Raw genomic sequence first — 20,884 nt, 5'->3', positions numbered from 1 at the left:
TTTATATGTTAGGCTGCTGTCTAGGCTCACTCCAAGGTATTTTGGGTGAGGCTCGTGTTCTACCATTTTTCCACAGAAAGAAAGATTGAATTGTCGATTCGCCTCTGCATTGTGCAGGTGAAATACTGAAGACACTGTTTTCTTTGGATTTGGCTTCAAGTACTACTGTTTGAAGTATTCTTCCAGGGTGTTCAGGTCTGTATTCGAGGTTGATTGTAGATTGATAAAGGAGGTGGATTTATGTAAGATCGCTATGTCATTGATGTACATATACTTGCTTGATCTGGTATGAGGTAGATCATACACGTAGATGTTAAAAAGTATAGGGGATAACACAGAGTCCTTAGTAAGACTGTTGTGAAGGAATCTGGGCCTGCTCTTTTTCCCGCCAATATGGACCCGGATCTTTCTGTTCGAGAGAATAGATTCAAAAAGTCGTAAATTTTTTTTTACACTTTCTAATATTTCCTAGTTTTAGGAGGAGGCCCCTGATCCAGACAGTGTCATAAGAAGATGTTAGGTTAATGAAAGTGGCTCCAGATTTAAGTTTCTTCTGGAAGCCTGCTTCAATTTGAGTTGTCAGGGCCAGGACGTGGTCATAGAAACTTCTTCCTGGCCTGAAGCCAGCCTGTTAAGTCTGTAGTGCTCTTTCAATGAGTGGTGAAATTCTTTTAAGGAGAATTCTTTCAAAAAGCTTAAAGGTGGTACAAAGCAAGTAGATAGGTCTAAGGTTTCTCACATCATTGGATCTTTACCTGGTTTGGGCACGGCAATTATATGATAGGTATTGTGTTTACGATATTAACGGATCTGAACTGCAAGAAGTTGACAAGGCAAGGAACTTGGAAATTATTGTGGACAGAGAACTTAAGTTTAAAGGGCATATTGCAAAGATTGCCAAAACATCATATCAAATTACATGGTTGTTGAAGAACACACTAACAAGCAGGGATAAGGAAGTTATTGTTCCACTTTATAAGGCATTAATAAGACCGCATTTTTGGACTGTTGTGCACAGATCTGGTTACCTGGGTTTCCTGGTGATGAAGAAATGATGGAGAGGATTCAGAGGCGAGTTGCAAAGATTGTTGCAGGTCTGTGGAATGTTTCCTACGAGAACAGATTGAAGATCTGTGGGCTCCAAAAACTAGCTGATAGACGTAGGAGAGGAGATATGATAGAAGCATATAAATTATTAAAGGGATTTTACAGGATCGATACTGATGACATTTTTAAGACCAGTGCAAGAAGGGAGTAAGACTATATTTTTTACTTGGAGGGTTGTGAATGGGTTGAATGCGTTGCCAGAGGGGGTTGTAAATGCTTCCTCTGTGAATGAATTTAAGAAGTATGATAGGTATTGTGTAAATAATGGTTAGTGTGTCAATCTGGGGTCTTCTGCGATGAGTCTTTTGACTCCATGTAGACACCGTTATAATAATAATAATAATAATAATAATAATAATAATAATAATAATAATAATTATTATTATTATTATTAATTATATTAATAATAATAATAATAATAATAATAATAATAATAATAATAATAATAATTATTATTATTATTATTATTATTATTATTATTATTAATTATATTAATAATAATAATAATAATAATAATAATAATAATAATAATAATAATAATATCTGTAACAAAAATATTGTACTGGTATTAATATATTTCATATTCAGATACAAAATTCCTTCGCATTTAATCAGATACAAAATGCTCCTTGGTATTTACATGTATAGTGATATTAATTATTTTATTTCTCAAAGCGATTTAACTAAAATTTCGTAATAATCTAGTGTGATTTTTCTCTAGAGTATTACGAAATTTTAGTTATATAATTAGAGAAATTTAAATAATTAAATTAATTAGAGAAGGAATGATTTCTTTCTCTCCACTTTACATGCCTGACTAAATAATACAATTTGTCACGATGGTGTTTGAATGCGTGCTTGAGTTCGTATGTTTGATAGATGGAATTTACCAGAGGCGTAGCTAGGGAAGGGCGGAGAGGGCGGTCCGCACCAGGCGGCACTTTGAATCTTTTTGAACTTTTGCAGTTAATTCTAAAATACAGTCTCGAGAACTCAGTTCCAAATATTGTAATACTACTGAGAATTTTCCTCACAATTGCTGTAAGTGTTGCTAGTTGTGAGAGGAGTTTTTCTAAATAAAATTGATTAAAAAATTATCTACATTACTATGAAATAGACTTTGCCAATGTCATCAACGAATTGGCTAACAGAAAAGGAAGAAAAATAACATTTTAGAATGTTGAAATTAAAGTTTTACTTCAAAAATAAACATAGCGTTTTAATTTACTTCCCTATACGTCGTTTTGACTTTTTGTAGTATTTTTGGTGTATTGAGAGGGGCGGCAAACTCAGTGATCACCCCTGGCGGCAAAAGCTCTAGCTACACCACTGAATTTACATGAACAGATATATCTAAAATACTTTCTTGGTACATTCTGAAAGCACTGATGAAAATTTTATGCGTAGAGTTGGTTGTGAATGCTTCCTCTGTGAATGAATTTAAGAAGTATGATAGGTATTGTGTAAATAATGGTTAGTGTGTCAATCTGGCGATTGATATGACTTATTTTATGAAAATAAGTCATGTACTCACAATACGTTTGTATACCGTCTACGGAAAGAAAAAAAAATTATAAAGTTTTTTTTTAAAGTAATGATAAATCATCCGATAACGCTTTTTTTTCCTATAGGGAGTAGGCGAGTATAAATATAATTGATAAAAAAAAAAATAAATAATAACGTTTTCACATTCATTTTCCACGTGTCCATTTATTAATTTTTCATTGTTACTACGCATTTCATAGTTAGGAAATGTTATGTACTGCGATATAATTATTTTCAGATGCTGCTATCGGAAAGTATACCCCACTCGTTTGTGGAGAAACGTTACTTCGCAGAGAAAGTATGGAACACTTCTTCTCGGAGAAACGCGCCCATGCATACACATATAATCAGTACATTTTAAATTTTGAAGAATTGTTTTTAAAATGCAGTGTTTTTAGATATAGCATCGATAATTTGCAAGTTGCTTTAGTATTAACATTGTGTTGAAATCCCCGTCCTACAACTATTCTTGTCTATGAGCACATTCGGTGGGCGTCAGATTTTTCGTGGTTTGATAATTTCGTCACCAAGTATCTTATCAGTGCTGATTCAATTTTTATTATTATTTATTATTATCCTTTTTTAAAGCACGTGATTGGGTTATAGTTGTATTAATTCGTTCTTGAATAAAAACTCATATTTGTACTAATGGAGTGGTTGCTATTTTTTGGATTTGTGCTATATGTATATAGTGCTGCTGCTGAAAAATCGGGAAGCTTGAACAATTTTCCCATAATAGGTAAGCATAAAATTTAAATAAAATACGGTATGGCGAAAAATAAAATAAAAGGAAAGGAAAACCAGTACTGAACTTCGATATCCCCCCCCCCCCTTACAGTACACATATATCGTTGTAGTTATTCAGTACTTAAATGGTCACTCAGTTAAGGATAATTTTATTAAAGACAAAATAAGAGAAATCATCTTTTTGTTTTTTCTAAATTAAGTATTTAAGATTTAACCCGGAAGAATCACCCTGGAATATATCCCGAACAAGGGTCAAAAAATATTTCGGAGATATATATACCTACGTGTAGGCAGCCCTCTGAACACAAAATACAGTCGAAAGAGATGTAGAAATGCAGTTAAAAAATGCAGGATTTTTAAAAATTTACAACTAGTATTTGTATAATGGTAGTAGTTTTTAAGTAGTACTCCACAGTATCTTTCTCATGTGATCTAAGTTCACTCAGGGCGGTACTCACCCCCCCCCCCCCAGAGGTTGGCGGTGCCCTGCCCGAGGTACTGCAGTGTTGTTTGGGGTCTTTATATTGACCCTAATTTTTGGGACCCTTCAGCTAGAGAGCCTGGTACCCCTGAGCATGAGTTCACTGAGGAAAAGGATTTCTTTCTCTAGTGAATGAAGACTCGTTATGAGACATTTCTAGGTAGTATTACTGTTTAAAGATACCAAGAAATTTTATTCTTGGTTTTAATCGCTTTCCCTTTTCCCAAGGAAGCAAAATAATGTTTTGCATGTGAAATATGTTCATGTCTGAGCTACTTATATATGGAGGCTAATGACTTCGTATCACTTGCCTTAGTATGTATCCCATAATGCAAAGCATGCCCTCTTTCAGATGTGTATGATGTGATGCATAATGGGAAGGGTCTTCTGCATTACTTCACCTTTGGCATATCTCCCAGGTCTGGCTCTCACTGACGAGACTTCAATAAAGGTCGAAACCGGTCTGGGTAGTGGCCCTTCCCATTATGCATCGCATCATATCATACATCCGAAAGGAGGTATGCTTTGCATTATAGGATACATACTAAGGCAAGTAATAGCCTCTATATATAAGTAGCTCAGACGTGCAGAACATCGTTTTACTTCCTTGGGAAAAGTATTAAAACCAAATATAAAATTTCTTGGTATCTTCAATGTATAATAAACCCAAGGTAAAAAAACTTTCTACAGTATTACTGTTTCTTCATTGTTTGGTTGTATTGGCATTATAAAGGAGCAGAAAGTGGACTACAGAGAATAGCAAGACCAAAAGGATATCCAAGTGCAGTTTTAAGTAAACGAAATAATAAATATGAAAGGATAACAGTGGTAGATGATGATGGTAAAGTGACCATAACCAAAGATGTAGCAGATTTGTATAATGAGTTCTTTATTAGTGTATTATCATAATTGGCATGAATAATGTTGTGCAACACCTAGAAAGAAAACTATAAGGAAAGAACACATTAATAAGGATGACATTATTATTATCAATGGGATACCTCCATGCACTCCAAAGATTAATCACTAACTTGAACAATACCTATTGTACTTCCTAAACTCATTCACCAACAGTGCATTCAAAATCACTTCTAGTAACCACTCATTCACTACTATCCAATCAAAACATCTTGTCCTGACATCATTTAGCTTTCATGGGTGACTCTTTGTCACCCATGAAAGCTAAATGTCCTTTCTTCCACAATCATGAATAAAAAAATTTCCCCTTCATCTTTTCCATAAAACCCCAAATCTGAGATGTTATATCAAAGCCTTATAATGAGGAACAACAACAACTTAAGAATAACTGTATATCTACAGTTATGCTTAAGTTATTGGTGAAATTGATTAAGTAATAGAGTACAGGATTGGGTGGAGAAACATAGCATTCTTTATGATGGAATCAGCATGCATCTTTATTTTATTTTTATCTGATGGGTGTAAGACTGAAAATGATAGCCAGAAGAGCAAGTGTGAGAATATGAGTTGCAGAGAATGTGATAATAAATACAGAAATGATTGAAAAAGGGAATGTGAAAGTTGAAGTGAACCTTACTGACAGCAAGAGATGGTGTGACTGCAATAAGAAAAAGAGCAATATTGGGAACGATTGCTGCAATGCAAGAATTGAAGAATGAAATGATTAAGATGAGAAATGAGATTAGGCATGTGCAATATGAAATTAGACATCTGGCACATACAAATGGAAGAGTGCAAAAGAATAAATGAAAGATATTGGAGAAAATGAAGTAGCAAGTGACTCAAGAGTAGCACTCTATAGAGATTCTGTTATAAAAGGTGTGGTAGATGAGAGGCACACAAGGTCTGCTTACCAGGAGGTAGGATGAATGTTTTCTGGCTGAGGCACTGGGTGTGAAAAGTAAGTGTCGGAGGGGTTAGTGGTTCTGGTTGGAACGAATGAATTGGTTGGGCATAGCGAGAATGTCAGGATGGATATCAGGAGATTATTGAGGAGAGTGAAAGACAGCAGTGTGGTTGGAAGAGTAGTTTGTGTGTTGTGATGTGATTGTCAATGGAGATGAGAATCTAAGAACAGGAATATAAGTTGGACAGGGAAAATGGGATGGTTTGGAGGTCAGAGAGATGCAGGGTAAGGAAAGCGGATGCCAAAAGCAATAATGAACACATCTATGGGGATGATCAGCAGCATGGGAATGAAAGAGCCTGGAAAACTTGGGAATAGTTGAGTCTGGGGGGGGGTTATATGGGACAAAGGGTGAGCAGAGAGAAGCAAGTGTGGAGAAGTCACAGATGAGGGGGGGGGGGCACCATGAGAAGAACTGGTTATAGGCCAAGAAATGAAATGCAATACTTATTTACGAATACCAGGAGCATCAGAAATAAGAAGAGAGATGAAATTCTTGTATTGATTGCATTTATTTATTATTATTATTTTTTTATGTTGCTCCCACCTGTGAAAGGTTATATGCAAACCTATAGTATGTTTTGTACCATGGTTAGACTAAGAATATTTTTCCCAATTTTTTAACAATTTTATATATATATATATATATGTGTGTGTGTGTGTGTGTGTGTGTGTATTTTATTTTTTTTTGGTATTTTTAATTTATTTTTTACATAGTCCAGGAACCATGCTCTAGGAACCAATCATGGAACTTTTCCAAGCTACTTCAGGGCCCCAATGAGTGGGATGGTGGTCTCACACTGGGCAATGCAATTCATTTCCTGCCTAAAGAACAATCATTAACATTCATGCCCATGGTGGAATTTGAACCTGCATCCTGTTAATTGGAGAACAGGTATGCTAACCACTTGACCAACCAGGCTGGTGAACTATTTGCCTGAAAATAGTTGGAATAATTAAAATATGGATTGGATGAGATGATATCTTGACAGGAATAGAAATTTAAGGATATGATGTTTTTTTGTGCAGATAGAAGATTATGTCCACAGAAGGTTGAGATAGAAGTGGAAAAAAGTGGCAGTGGTTTTGAAGCAGTGTGGTGTAAAGTGGAGGCTGATATTATTATTATTATTCAAGCCTCCATGGAGTAAAAAGACTCATTGTGGGAGGTCCTTCCTAAGGAACACGAAGTCTATCAAGACTCATCGAGGGAGGTCCCTCCTAGGAAAGACAAAATCTATCATACCACTCCTTAAACTCATTGACCATTCTCGCTCTCACCACTCTATCAGGCAATGCATTCCATGGTTTAACTACCCTCCATGCAAAGAAACCACTTCTCATCCTCTTTCTCACAGTTTCCTTTTGTAACTTTCAGGGATGGCCCCTTGTCATCACTCCTTCCCGCTGTTCAACCAAACGAAAGAACTCCCGAGTGTCAACACTGTAACCACCTCTCAACAGTTTAAAAGTCTCAATCATATCACCTCTCCTTCTTCTATCCACGAAACTCTGCAGTCCACAATTCCCTCAGCTGATCCTCATAACTAACATTGCACAGTCCAGAAACCATCTTTGTATCCTTTCCACAGTTAATTTATCCCCTTCAAATCCTGAGGACCAGATCTGAGAACAATAGTCTAAGTAGTCTAAGTGGGTCTGATCAGAGTCTTATACAACGGAATGATAGCCCTTTAATCTCTGCAAGTCAGTGTCCTTCTCATTATTGCAACAATCCTCTGTGTTACCTTCACCACCTTTGCAATATCCCCTAAATTTCAGGTTTCTATCAATCATCAACCCCACATCTCTTGTCTCTCGTACTTCCTCCAGTATAACTCCTCCCATAGAGTATGCAGCATCCCATCAATGTGTCCAAAACCTCAAGACATTACATTTTGATGCATTAAACTGACACCCCCAATTCATTTGTCCATCTATCTAGCTTATTCAAATCCTTTTGCAGGGCTACCACATCTGCACTATTACTAATAACCCTTCCCAGCTTCGCATCATCCACAAACAACTGAATATCGCCTTGCAATCCACGGACAATGTCATTGATATAAAGGTTAAACAATATAGGTCCCAGTACTGAGCCCTGTGAGACCCCACTTGTAACCCTCTGCTTCCTTGAAACTGCCCCAATGTCAGTTCTCTTGCACATTCACATAGTACACAGTCTGACATGGCATCCAGTCTCAAAAGAAAATGCACAATTGCAGATCATTATTTCATGTCCCTAAAGCTGCACAATTTGAATACAATCCTTGCGATGTTCTGAACTTGAAAAGAAATGCAAAAGTATCATAAACAAGGAAATGGTTAATGAAGAAGTCCAAAAAATTGACTAGAGACAAATGCTATTCCCAGGCACTTATATATATATATATATATATATATTTTTTTTTTATTTTTTTATTTTTTTTTATTGAACTTGATAAAATATACATTGGAAGATAGATAACAAAAAATGGACTATTTACATATTATAAGAATATATATTACAAGAAAAAAAGGTTTTTCTTTTTAGATATACAATAGAACTGAAGGGAAAAAGGTACCTTCATGGTAGGCAGGATGTGTCTTTTCAGTGAGAGTCAATATTACAGTTCAGCATCACTTTTTATTCTTCAGCTGAAGTGTATTGTCGTCGGCAATCCAGAACAGCGTACTAGTTGGATTCCACTCCTCTATGAATTTTGTGACAGTTCCTGTTTCTTTGTAGTAATCGAATTCCAGTGAAAGCCTGCTTTGTAGTTTCCACCGTAGGCTATACATGAGGGTTTGTTCCGATTCAGTGCAGGATGAGTGCTGGTTATTTCTTGTTTGCTTAAGGTAGAAACTGTAAATGATGGCCTTGGCATAGATGAAGAGGAAATTGCATATTTTGTGTTTGTTCTCTTCTGTATGGACTAAATTCCAGTAGTCTTTTGGCTGTGTGCATAGTTACAGGTGCTAGAAGCTGTATTCAGGGTGTAGGTGATCATCACTTTGTTTGCAGGACAGGTTAGATATGTGTGTTCCAAGGTGCCTGAAACATCTCAGAATAGACACTGATCCGATTGTCTATTCAGATCTTTTATTAGCTGAAATTTGTGGAGCTTAGTAGGAGTTGGCAAGATGTTATGCCATAGCCTCCACTGTATGTCAGAATCTGGTTTGGCACACCTTGATTTATATGGAAGATCCCACTGAAAACTGGGTGGCATGTGCAGCTTAGTAAATGAGAGGGTTAAGGATGAATATAAGAAGGGCGAAGTTGGAGGCATTGATATGAAGAAGTGGTATATTTTCTTGTAGTTGGAGGGAATAATTGGAAGTGAGGCTTCAGATGATGCAAGATGAAAGGTAGACTCCCCGCAGTTTCTAGAAGAAATACGGATTCCCTGAGGTGTAGCGATATCTGGATAGGCTTTTCTAATAGCAGCTTGCATCTGTTGGTATTGCTTTTCAGTTTTTGGGTTCTTCATTGGTAGGCTTGTGAATGTTTTCCACTTTAGGGTCTGGGTCAGGAGGTCCCTTATGATTTTTATTCCTGCCCAGTTCCATGTAGGGAAAAGAAAGGGCTGGCCAGTTGTGAGCCTTGCTATGTTTCTGTTCGAAAACAGTGGTTCTGATAGTACAGCTGACTCTGTTGATCCTGTCAGTGTGTGATGAAGTTCGGTCTTTTTTCACCACTTATATATATTTATATATATATATATATATAGATAGATAGATAGATACTTTATACTGAACCCATTAAAGTCACACCAGAGAAAATTATTATCATTATTCGTGACGCTTCCAAGGAGTCCGTAGACTCATTGCGGGAGGACACCTACTGTACAACTTTCTGTCTTCACACTACACCGAACCTCTACTACCAATCATCTACATCAACCCCATCTACCGCCCACCACCACCACAACTAGTATTTTTTGTCTATAAACGGTGTGTGTTCTGAAGGGCTGATTTGCCTGTATGCAGGATGAAAAACCCTGCTACCTCTGTATGAGATCGGCTAACTCACCTCCGATTGAAAAAGTCCATATAAAGATTCCTCCTGTCATGACGAGAATCGAACTTAGGCCTTTTCCATTGAAGGGCGCAATGTACCATCGTTCTTCCATTTGTGATATGGAGGCACTAATAAGAAAACTAGAAAGAAAATCAAAATATGTGCACAATCAATCCAGAATAATTGGATAACACAAACCATACTTTTAGATGCACAAAGAAAGCATACTTTCAAAAAATAATTATAGTGATATCCAAGTAACTCAACTTTAGAAGTAGAATACAAAAGCATAAGAAACAACCTAAGAAATGCTAAAAGAAACCAATGTAGAGAGAAATTAGCCTCTGCACAAAATGATATGAAACAAACGTGGTATCTGATTAACGAGATGCTTGATTGTGCTCCTTAAAAACAGTTTTGTGAAAGAGACCAAACCTTCTAGCACTTAGTAAATGACTTCAACGAGTACTTTGTAGCCTCCATCCTAGAACTACACAAAAAGATCCTTAGATTCACAAAATATGCTCATCAACTAGAAACCACAAGCAAATCATTGCGGTTTCTAGGCACAAGAGAAGCAGAGCTGCTCTCAGCAATCAAATCATTCCAAGCAAAGGTGTAGGAATCGATGGCATAAAGCGCAAAGCAACACACAGCCTAGGTCTGATCATATTAAAATTAATAAAAAAAATTTTTTAAACTGGACATATACCCAATATGTGAAGGACTACTAATTGCATCCATGCACAAACAAGGAAAAGAAATTCAATCAGTAACTACAGATCCATAGCTATACTTCCCATAGCTAAATCATGAGGAGGATTGTTCTTAACAAACTTGCTAAATATATAAAAAAAATTGATATTATTTCTAAAATAATGCAGTATTGTTTCCAGAAGAGTAAATGAACAACAACAATAACTCTCTTTGAGAATTTCATATATCTCATTAAGGCTGCCTTAGATAAAAACAAAATTGTCACGGTCGTCTTTATTGATCTGTCTAAAGCATTTTGATACTAAAACATGAAACGCTTCCAGCAGAACTGAGATATATTGGAATAGGTGCCTCTGTACACATGGTTTAAAAATTACCTTTAAACAGGAAACACATAACATGTATTAGATCATCCCATAGTACAGAGCTAACCAGTACTAACCAGTAACCTGTGGAGCTTCACAGGGAGCTTTTCTCTCTCCTTTCCTCTTCAATATCTACAGTATATGTATGATATCAGTCAGTTACCTCCCATAGGCAAGATCTTCCAGTAAACAGATAACACAGCAGTGGTATCCATCCATACTAACATAAGCACCACACAAGCAAACATGCAATATGACATCAATATAGTCACCATATGGCTCACCATAAATTACATTCACTGAAAGTCTGACAAGATAAAATCTATGATTTTCAGAAATTCATTCAGCCATCCAGTTGACAATAAGCACATAACAATCCATCTTCTGTCCTCTTGCATACAAGGCAAATACATAAGTAACACAACCACTATTACACGGGTTGAAACAGTATGGTACCTTAGAATTTACCTCTCTGCAGATATGAACTCAAATCTTTGTACATAAAACACCTACAAAGTAAACTCCAGATAATAGCAAGCAAGCTATGTAGAACTCCACCATGGGATCCTTAGGGGTCTCATGCCAGTCCCATGCCTGGATAAAGGAGGAGGGTCGGTCAGATGAGTGTCGATGCACTGACTGTAAAGAAAAAACACGATTGGTATCTGATGCCTACAATCAACAGCTACAACATGCTGGCTCGGGCGTCGCCCGGATAAACAAGGCCTGCGATACCAATCGAGCGATCGGGGTTGGATCGAAAAGTGGGATACCAAAAGGAAACAGAAACTGAAACTAACAGAACTGTTATCAGTAGGAACGTGAAATGTGCGAACACTCTGGATGTCAGGAAAATTAGAACTACTTCATGAGGAAATGAAGAGATATCCATGGGATATACTAGGATTGGCAGAGATGAGATGGACATCATCTCATCTCTGAGAGATCAATGGATGCGAAGTAATATGTTCAGGACATGACACCATGCACGAAGCAGGAGTTGGCTTCCTTCTTAGCAAAAGAGCTCGAGAGGCACTGTTAGGCTACAAACCAGTTAATGAACAAATCATAGTAGCAAGATTTCAGGCAAAGCCATTCAACATATCAATAGTCCAGATATATGCACCCACATCTGACAGCACAGATGAGGATATTGACTTATTCTACAAAGATCTGACAGAGACAATAGTACCAAAGCAAGATGTGCTAATTATTGAAGGAGATTGGAATTCCAAAGTTGGAATAGATAATGATGGTTGGGAAAGAGTCATGGGAAAATATGGTTTCAGAGAAAGAAATGAACGAGGTGAAAAATTGTTAGAATTTGCTGTGTACCACGAGATGATGATCTGTAACACAAGATTCCAACAAAAGGATTGTAGAAAATGGACATGGCGATCAAATGATGGGAAAACCAAAAACATGATTGATATGATTATGATTAAAAGAAGATGGATAACATCAGTACAGCAATGTCGAACTTTTCAAGGAGCAGATATAGACTCGGACTATAGTTTAGTGATTGCAAACATCAAGATGAAATTAAAAAAGAAATATAAACCCCAACATCAGAATAGAAGAGATACAGCACGAATAAGTGAAGCAGAAATAGGAAGAAGGTACAGAACAGTGTTAGAAGAGAAACTTAAAAGTGTGGAGAAAGAAAAAAACTCGAATTTAAGAGTGAAAAGAGTAATGAAGGCGATAGAAAATGCAGTTGAAGAAACAATACCAGAAGAAGAGAAGATCAAGAAGATATGGATTACACAAGAAACACTGAAGTTAGTACAGGAGAAAAGAATGTTGAAGATAAGAAGGGATACATCAGAACAAATAGAAGAGCAATATAGAAGAAAGTGTAATGAGGTGAAAAAAGCAGTCAGAATGGATAAGATGAAATGGTTAGAAGCCCAATGCAACAATATAGAGCAGTACTATGGAGAGCATAAAACAAGGGAGAAAATGATCAGAACCATTAATAGAAAGTGGCAACCAAAACAGACCACAATTAAAGATGAAAAAGGCAAAGTATTGATGAATAAAGAAAAAATTGTACAGCAGTGGACAAGATACTGTAGTGAGTAATATGAAGAAAAACTAGATTCAGATAGCGTTGGGAAACTGACTGAAGAATTGAAGCAGATATCACCACCAGGTAATGAGCATGATATGGACATTTTAAGAGGAGAGGTAGAAAAAGCAATAGGACGGCTAAAACACAACAAGAGTCCTCGTAACGATAACATTACTGGAGAAATGATTAAATATGGTGGTGAAAGTATGGTTACAGAAATGCACCAACTATGTAATATGGTATGGAAAGAAGGGAAAATGCCAGAGGAGTGGGTGAAATCAATATTAGTAACATTATACAAGAAAGGAAATAAGCTAGAATGTAAAAATTATAGAACAATTGCCTTGATAAGTCACCTTGGTAAAGTGATGATGATCATATTGACAGAAAGATTGAGAACACAATTGGAAGCATACCTTGCAGACGAGCAAGCAGGATTTAGGAAGGATAGAACTACAATTCAACAGATTTTGACAATGAGGTTAATAGCAGAGAAAGCTAGGAGAAAAAACAAAAACATATATACTTGCTTTGTTGATTTTCAGAAAGCATTTGACAGTATTGACCAGAAAGTGACATTAGCAGTTCTGAAATCCTATGGAATTGATAAAAAAACTAATAGCTATATTAAAAGATGTTTATCAGAATGCAGTTGCAGCAGTTAGAATAGGTGATGATTTGGGGAAATGGTTTAAAACAAGTAGAGGTACTAGACAGGGAGACCCAATATCACCAAGCATTTTCATTGCACATTTAGAAAGAGCAATGGATAAAATGAAAGAAGATGCCAAAGGAATATCTGTACACGAAATGAGAATTAACAATCTGAGATTTGCAGATGATATTGTTATTATTGAAGAAGACGAAAGAGAACTACAAAAAACACTGAAACTGTTAAATGAGGAAGGGAAGAGATTTGGACTTGTTATGAACTTTGAAAAAAGCAAAGACAATGGTATTTGGTGAGAAGAACATGAAACAAAAGATACAAGTGGATGGAACTGATATAGAAAACGTAGAACAATTGGATAACATCTGGAAAAGCAAAGTGATTAGTCTGCAAACAAAACTCAGAGTATTGGAAACATGCATCTTCAGCAGTGTACTGTACAGATCTGAAACATGGTTAATAAATAAGGAATCAAGAAAAAGAATTTTGGCATTTGAAAGAACTTGTTACAGGAAGATTCTAAGAATAGGATGGGTACAGAAAATCACCAATGAATAGCTCTATCAGAAGATACAACCAAAACAGAATCTAATGCAGAAGATTATAAAATGGAAGCTGCAATTATTTGGACTCATCTGTAGAATGAGTGAGGACCGGAAGATAAAGACATTTATGTTTGGTATTTTGGATGGTTTAAACAGAAGAGGTAGACCATACAGAGAATGGATAGACGATATAAAAGACTGGTGTGGAATGGGTGTACAAAAACTGCGACACTGTGCACTGGACATAGAAAGGCGGAAGAAGATAGTGAACCAAGGCATCAGACATCAATGGGCAGTGAGCCCATGGTTCGTGATGATGATGAAGCTATGTAGACTGAGAGATTTTACTCCTACATACAGTACAATAAAAGCACTTATAACAGCACATTATGTGAAAATTCATTAAGATATTATTATTATTATTATTTGACACCTCCAGATATGCTGTAACAACATATGCATTCTTTGCAGCCTAACTAAACAGATATCGCTGCAGGATAAAATGATAAAGCAAATCTTCTAGGAGCAAAGAGGTGATCCCAACTTTATTTGCATTGCAATGAAAGCACATAAACTATTAACAGCTAAACAACTATACCACAACATAGTTCTGCTAAAACATTACTTTGATGCTAACTATAGAATAACTAGAACCATGTACTGCATAAACAGGATCTCAGCCAACTAACTACATTACATATAAATACAGCAGTCATTACGAAAAAATCACACAGAATTTTTATATTCTGGATATGTTAAACAAACTGACATTTGAAAATACACACCTTGCAAACTACAGTATTCTAAAATCAGCCCTAAGGTTACATTATGAAAGAGAAATATGCACACTCTGAAACCTACAGACCTAATGCAAAGCACTATACTAATTCTGGCTTCCTTTTCATCGATGCAACATTAGTTTTTGGGTACTGTGTTGTGTCCGTGCACGTGTGTGTGTGTGTGTTTCTCACACTGATGCTGGGGCATATATCTGAACTACTATATATATATATATATATATATATATATATATATATATATATAGCCAACAAAACAAATTAATATGCAATAAATGGTCAATGTCATCCTCAGAGAAGCTTATCACAAGCTTTGAGGATGCATACAAATGTATTATACTTCATCCATTCTTGTAGACAGGCTTATACGTTGGTTATGCATTATTAAAACACTTAAGGAATTGAACAACGTAGTTAGGGATATAAATTAAATTAAACTTTAATAAATATTTTCCGATATTTCGGCAACGTCACGTTGCCATCTTCTAAAGGAACTTACAAAAAAAGTTACGTGCACGTAGGCACTACAACACAGAAACTGGGAATGAAGAGATGAAGCTATTGTTCTCCTAACAGTCCTGATGGTGCCCTCTGGCGGGCTAAGTAGGTGTTCTTGGCCGTTGGGCTGAAGGTCTGCTGATGTAGGCCTCCCATATTTGGGGCAGTCGCATACAACCGAATTTGTTGAGGTTTGGAGAATTTCTTAGGGCTGAGGCTGATTCCATAAAGAGTCTCAAATTTGTATTTGCTACGTTGTATCACTGTAGCTTTCTTCCACCGTATTCTGTGTCGTGTATCCAGAGCATGGTCCGCAAGCCCAGAATGACTGTATTTGTGAAAACGGATGTAGTCCTTGTGTTCCGAAATTCTGATATTCGCTGTCCTGCCTGTTTGGCCAAAGTAAGACAGTTTACAACTGCAAGGGACCTGGTAAACACCAGGTAGGTCTAGGGGAAGTGGTTGGTCTTTAGTGGAGTGGATAAGGGATGCCAATTTTCTGTAAGGTTTGTAACAGGAGGTCAGGTCATTTTTTTTTAAGATTTTGGTAATCTTTTCCGAGGTGCCTCGGATGTAGGGAATGGTGATGGATTTAGAGTAATCCTTGTTGTGGAGGGGGGGGAGGGGATCTGTGGTTTGTAGGTTCTAATATTTTTTGGATTTTTTTGGGGGGGTAGCCATTGGCTGAGAAAGTGTTGAGGATGTGATTTAGTTCAGTGTTTAGGGCCAAGTCGTTTGAACAGATTAGTTTAGCCCTGTTGTATAGTGTTTTCACTACTCCATATTGTTGTGAGGGTGGGGGGATTGTTGGTGAATGTATCTGCCTGTATGGGTGGGTTTTCTGTAAACTGAGAAAACCAAGGTTCCATTAGGCTGGCGGGTGACTAGTGTGTCTAGGAAAGGGAGGTTGTTGTTTTCCTCTTTTTCCAGAGTGAATTTGATTCTGGGGTGTTGGTTGTTTACGTGTGTTAAGAAGGAGAGAAGTGTTTCAGAGCCATGTGGCCAAATAGCGAACACATCATCAATGTAGCGAAGCCATATGGTTGGTTTTTGTGGGGCAGAGGCTAAGGCTTTTTCTTCAAAGGTCTCCATAAAGAAATTGGCCAAGGGTGGGGAGAGTGGTAAACCCATGGCTGTCCCCTCTATTTGTTTGTAGAATTTTCCCTGCCAAACGAAATAGCCTGAGTTCATTGTGAACTGAAATAAGGCTGAGATATCAGGAGAAAATTTAGCTTGGATTAGCTCTAAAATTTCCTTGAGTGGGACATTTGTAAATAAAGAGGAGACATCAAAGCTGACCATTATGTCAGTATGTTGGAGTGTAAGATTTTCTATGCTGGCATTGAAACGGGCTGAGTTTTTTATGTGTGATGGTGTGTTGCCAGTATAGTGTGTGAGCTCTTTGGCCAAATGTTTAGCTAATTTGTATATGGGGGAATCAATGCCATCCACTATGGGACGTAATGGCACATTTTCTTTGTGTATTTTTGGGAGTCCGTAAATACGGTGGGGGTGTAGAGTTAAACGGCTTTAATCTGTTGGTAACTTCTACAGGCCATGAAGTGACTCTCTTAAGAAGCCTGTGAAGTTTTCTAATTTGAGAGTTGGTGGGATTGTAATTGATAGGGAGGTAAGTGGCCCGATCTAATAGAATAGCATTCAGCTTACCTGTGTAGTCCTTTTGGTTAAGTACTACAGTTGCATTTCCCTTATCCGCTTTGGTGATAACTAATTCTTTATTATTCTTCATTTCCTGTAGAGCTTTATATTCCTTGTTGGATATGTTGGTTTTTGGAGGTCTTGCTTTGGAAAGGACACAGGCTACATCCAGTCTTACACTGTTGGCGACTTGATGTGGAAGGTGGCGGATTCCGCATTCGATCTGGATCATAATATCCTCACTAGGTATTTTATTGGGAGCAATGGCGAAGTTGTGTCCACAAATGTCCCACTCAAGGAAACTTTAGAGCTAATCCAAGCTAAATTTTCTCCCGATATCTCAGCCTTATTTCAGTTCACAATGAACTCAGGCTATTTCGTTTGGCAGGGAAAATTCTACAAACAAATAGAGGAGACAGCCATGGGTTCACCACTCTCCCCACCCTTGGTCATGGAGACCTTTGAAGAAAAAGCCTTAGCCTCTGCCCCACAAAAACCAACCATATGGCTTCGCTACGTTGATGATGTGTTCGCTATTTGGCCACATGGCTCTGAAACACTTCTCCCCTTCTTAACACACTTAAACAACCAACACCCCAGAATCAAATTCACTCTGGATAAAGAGGAAAACAACAACCTCCCTTTCCTAGACACACTAGTCACCTGCCAGCCTAATGGAACCTTGGTTTTCTCAGTTTACAGAAAACCCACCCACACAGGCAGATACATTACACCAACAATTCCCCCCCCCCCCACAACAATATGGAGTAGTGAAAACACTATACAACAGAGGGCTAAACTAATCTGTTCAAACGACTTGGCCCTAAACGCTGAACTAAATCACATCCTCAACACTTTCTCAGCCAATGGCTACCCCCCCCCAAAAAATCCAAAAAATATTAGAACCTACAAACCACAGATCCCCTCCCCCCCTCCACAACAAGGATTACTCTAAATCCATCACCATTCCCTACATCCGAGGCACCTCGGAAAAGATTACCAAAATCTTAAAAAAACATGACCTGACCTCCTATTACAAACCTTACAGAAAATTGGCATCCCTTATCCACTCCACTAAAGACCAACCACTTCCCCTAGACCTACCTGGTGTTTACCAGGTCCCTTGCAGTTGTAAACTGTCTTACTTTGGCCAAACAGGCAGGACAGCGAATATCAGAATTTCGGAACACAAGGACTACATCCGTTTTCACAAATACAGTCATTCTGGGCTTGCGGACCATGCTCTGGATACACGACACAGAATACGGTGGAAGAAAGCTACAGTGATACAACGTAGCAAATACAAATTTGAGACTCTTTATGGAATCAGCCTCAGCCCTAAGAAATTCTCCAAACCTCAACAAATTCGGTTGTATGCGACTGCCCCAAATATGGGAGGCCTACATCAGCAGACCTTCAGCCCAACGGCCAAGAACACCTACTTAGCCCACTAGAGGGCACCATCAGGACTGTTAGGAGAACGATAGCTTCATCTCTTCATTCCCAGTTTCTGTGTTGTAGTGCCTACGTGCATGTAACTTTTTTTGTAAGTTCCTTTAGAAGATGGCAACGTGACGTTGCCGAAATATCGGAAAATATTTATTAAAGTTTAATTTAATTTATATCCCTAACTACGTTGTTCAATTCCTTAAGTGTTTTAATTATACTTCATCCAGAACCAATATTATTAAAAATATATAATGCTTATCATAAAAAAAGGGATTTACCTACTGTAAATATAGCATTGTAAATATGTACATAGAAATTGCAAATTATTATCTAGCAGTTTGCCTGAATCTTTGGAACAGTGGAAGCTGGTGAAAATTTTAAGTGGGGGTGCTGCATATACAAAATAAAAAAATTCTTTTTTTTCCTAATCAGTAACCAATTTATTAATAAATAAATTTACATATTAAAAAATTGCTTTATTAAAAATATTTCACCCTCACCACACGCACCAATAATAAAAGTTTCATATCTCACAGAAATAGTGCGTGCTAGCATACTGAGATACACTGCTCGTTTGAGCAGTGGCGGAATGACATGTAACGTGCAATCACAAGCGCAAACGAATATCGGCGAGACTGACTGCGACTGGTCGAACGTGATAATATCGACACTGCATTAAATCGCAGTGTATTTGTTTCATAATCTAAAGCGTTAATTGAACAATTCCAATTATTAACTATTCAATCGCTGTCAAAACATAAGCTGTAATCTTTAACATGTTGTATTGCATTTATATAATATTGTAAGCATTATTATTATTTATAAACACAAACAAAATTTAAATTTTTCATTTTTTCCTTGGGGGTGCTGCAGTGTCGCAGTGCCTATGTACGGGCCACCACTGCTTTGGAATGAACAGATAATTGTAATAATAATATTTTAATGGTACATTCATATAAGATTGATCCAGAAGATATTTTTGAAAATATGACTGGTGGTGGGAGGACTAGGGGCCATGAATGGAAGCTGGGCAAGAGCGTGGTTGACAAGGGTGTTAGAGCTAGTTTTTTTACTTGGAGAGTAGTGAATGAGTGGAATAAGCTTCCAGAGTCTGTTGTGGGTGCTACGACCGTGAATGAGTTCAAGGCAAGGTATGATAGATGCTGTGTGAATGTCGAATAGTTGTTCTTGACATGATGTTAGGGCCTCCCTCGATGAGTCTGTCGACTCCTTGGAGTTGCCCGGAACAATAATAATAATAATAATAATTCATAAATACTCTATATCTCATCTCATCTTCCTTATACCCTCTTTTACCTTGCGGTGTCGAGGGTCCATTGATCATCGGACCTCACTCCGTTTACAGGATAAGGTGGTCAGCCTTATGCCCCTGGTGTATCCTATGGCCTGTAGTGTTGAGTTCTCAAGGCCAGTTTGCCTGCTTTGCGGGATGAAAAACCCCAGAATAAACTGGGGAAAAACCCTGCTGTCCACGCCCAAGACTGGCTAACTTGGCTATGGCTGAGGAAGATCCTTCAGCTCCTCACGTCACCGACGGGAATCGAACCTAGGACACTCCTTCCCCAGGCATATGGTTGCGAAGCGCATAGCCACTAGGCTAACCGCGCGGACTATACTCTATATACGATGATGATAATAAACTTATTGTATTGTAAAATTATTATTATTATTATTACACAGGCAACTCTGTGGAGTCTGTAGACTAATCAAGGGAGGTCCTAAACATTATGCCAAATACTAACCAAAATTTGCACAATATAAGGGTGCAGAGATATAAGGTTGCAAACTGTATTGGTGGACTGTGTTTCAAGAATTGGTTGCGATTTGGTATCTTGGGGATGATGATTGACATTGGATTAAAGTTCCAAGGGTACATTGCAAATGTTACAAAGACTCCATATTGCATTGCTGTCATAATAAGAAGTACATTGACATGTAGAGATAAAGAGGTGGTGATGCCGCTATAATGCATTGGTCCAACCAGACATGAACTTTTGTGCGCAAATTTGGTCACTTTGTTTTCATTGTAATGTGTAAACCCTAGAGAGAGAGAGAGAGAGAATCACAAGAGAGATGACCAAAGAGATATCGGGATTCTGGAATATTGGCTATGCAGACCAGTTGAGAGAATGTAGATTGTAGATTTTTGTGGATAGGAAGAAAAGAGGTGATATGAAGAGACCTTCAAGTTAGTGAAAGGATTTTACTAACTTGGATTTTACTAACATCAGATTAATACAGAAGGGATTTCTAAAAAAGTGTAATATGAGATGGGAAGATGAGACCATCCATGGAAGTCATGTAAAGATGTGATAAAAAAG

General features: G+C 37.5%; 1 protein-coding gene across 1 annotated transcript in view; it reads left to right on the top strand.

Moving 5' to 3' along the window:
• The first annotated feature begins 2,665 nt into the window (after positions 1-2,665).
• LOC150105222 (gamma-glutamyl hydrolase-like) overlaps positions 2,666-20,884 on the top strand; it is a 185,721-nt gene continuing 167,502 nt past the window's right edge. Inside the window, exon 1 of the mRNA XM_090395541.1 lies at positions 2,666-3,391. Within this exon, the coding sequence (XP_090251667.1) occupies positions 3,301-3,391 (91 nt within the window). The 5' untranslated portion in view covers positions 2,666-3,300. The remainder of the gene's footprint in view (positions 3,392-20,884) is intronic.

Source organism: Typopeltis vanoorti, chromosome 7 (assembly GCF_054136105.1).
Source record: "Typopeltis vanoorti isolate ZY-2024b chromosome 7, IOZ_Tvanoo_1.0, whole genome shotgun sequence".
NCBI lineage: Eukaryota > Metazoa > Arthropoda > Arachnida > Uropygi > Thelyphonidae > Typopeltis > Typopeltis vanoorti.
This window is presented reverse-complemented; position numbering and strand designations above follow the sequence as displayed.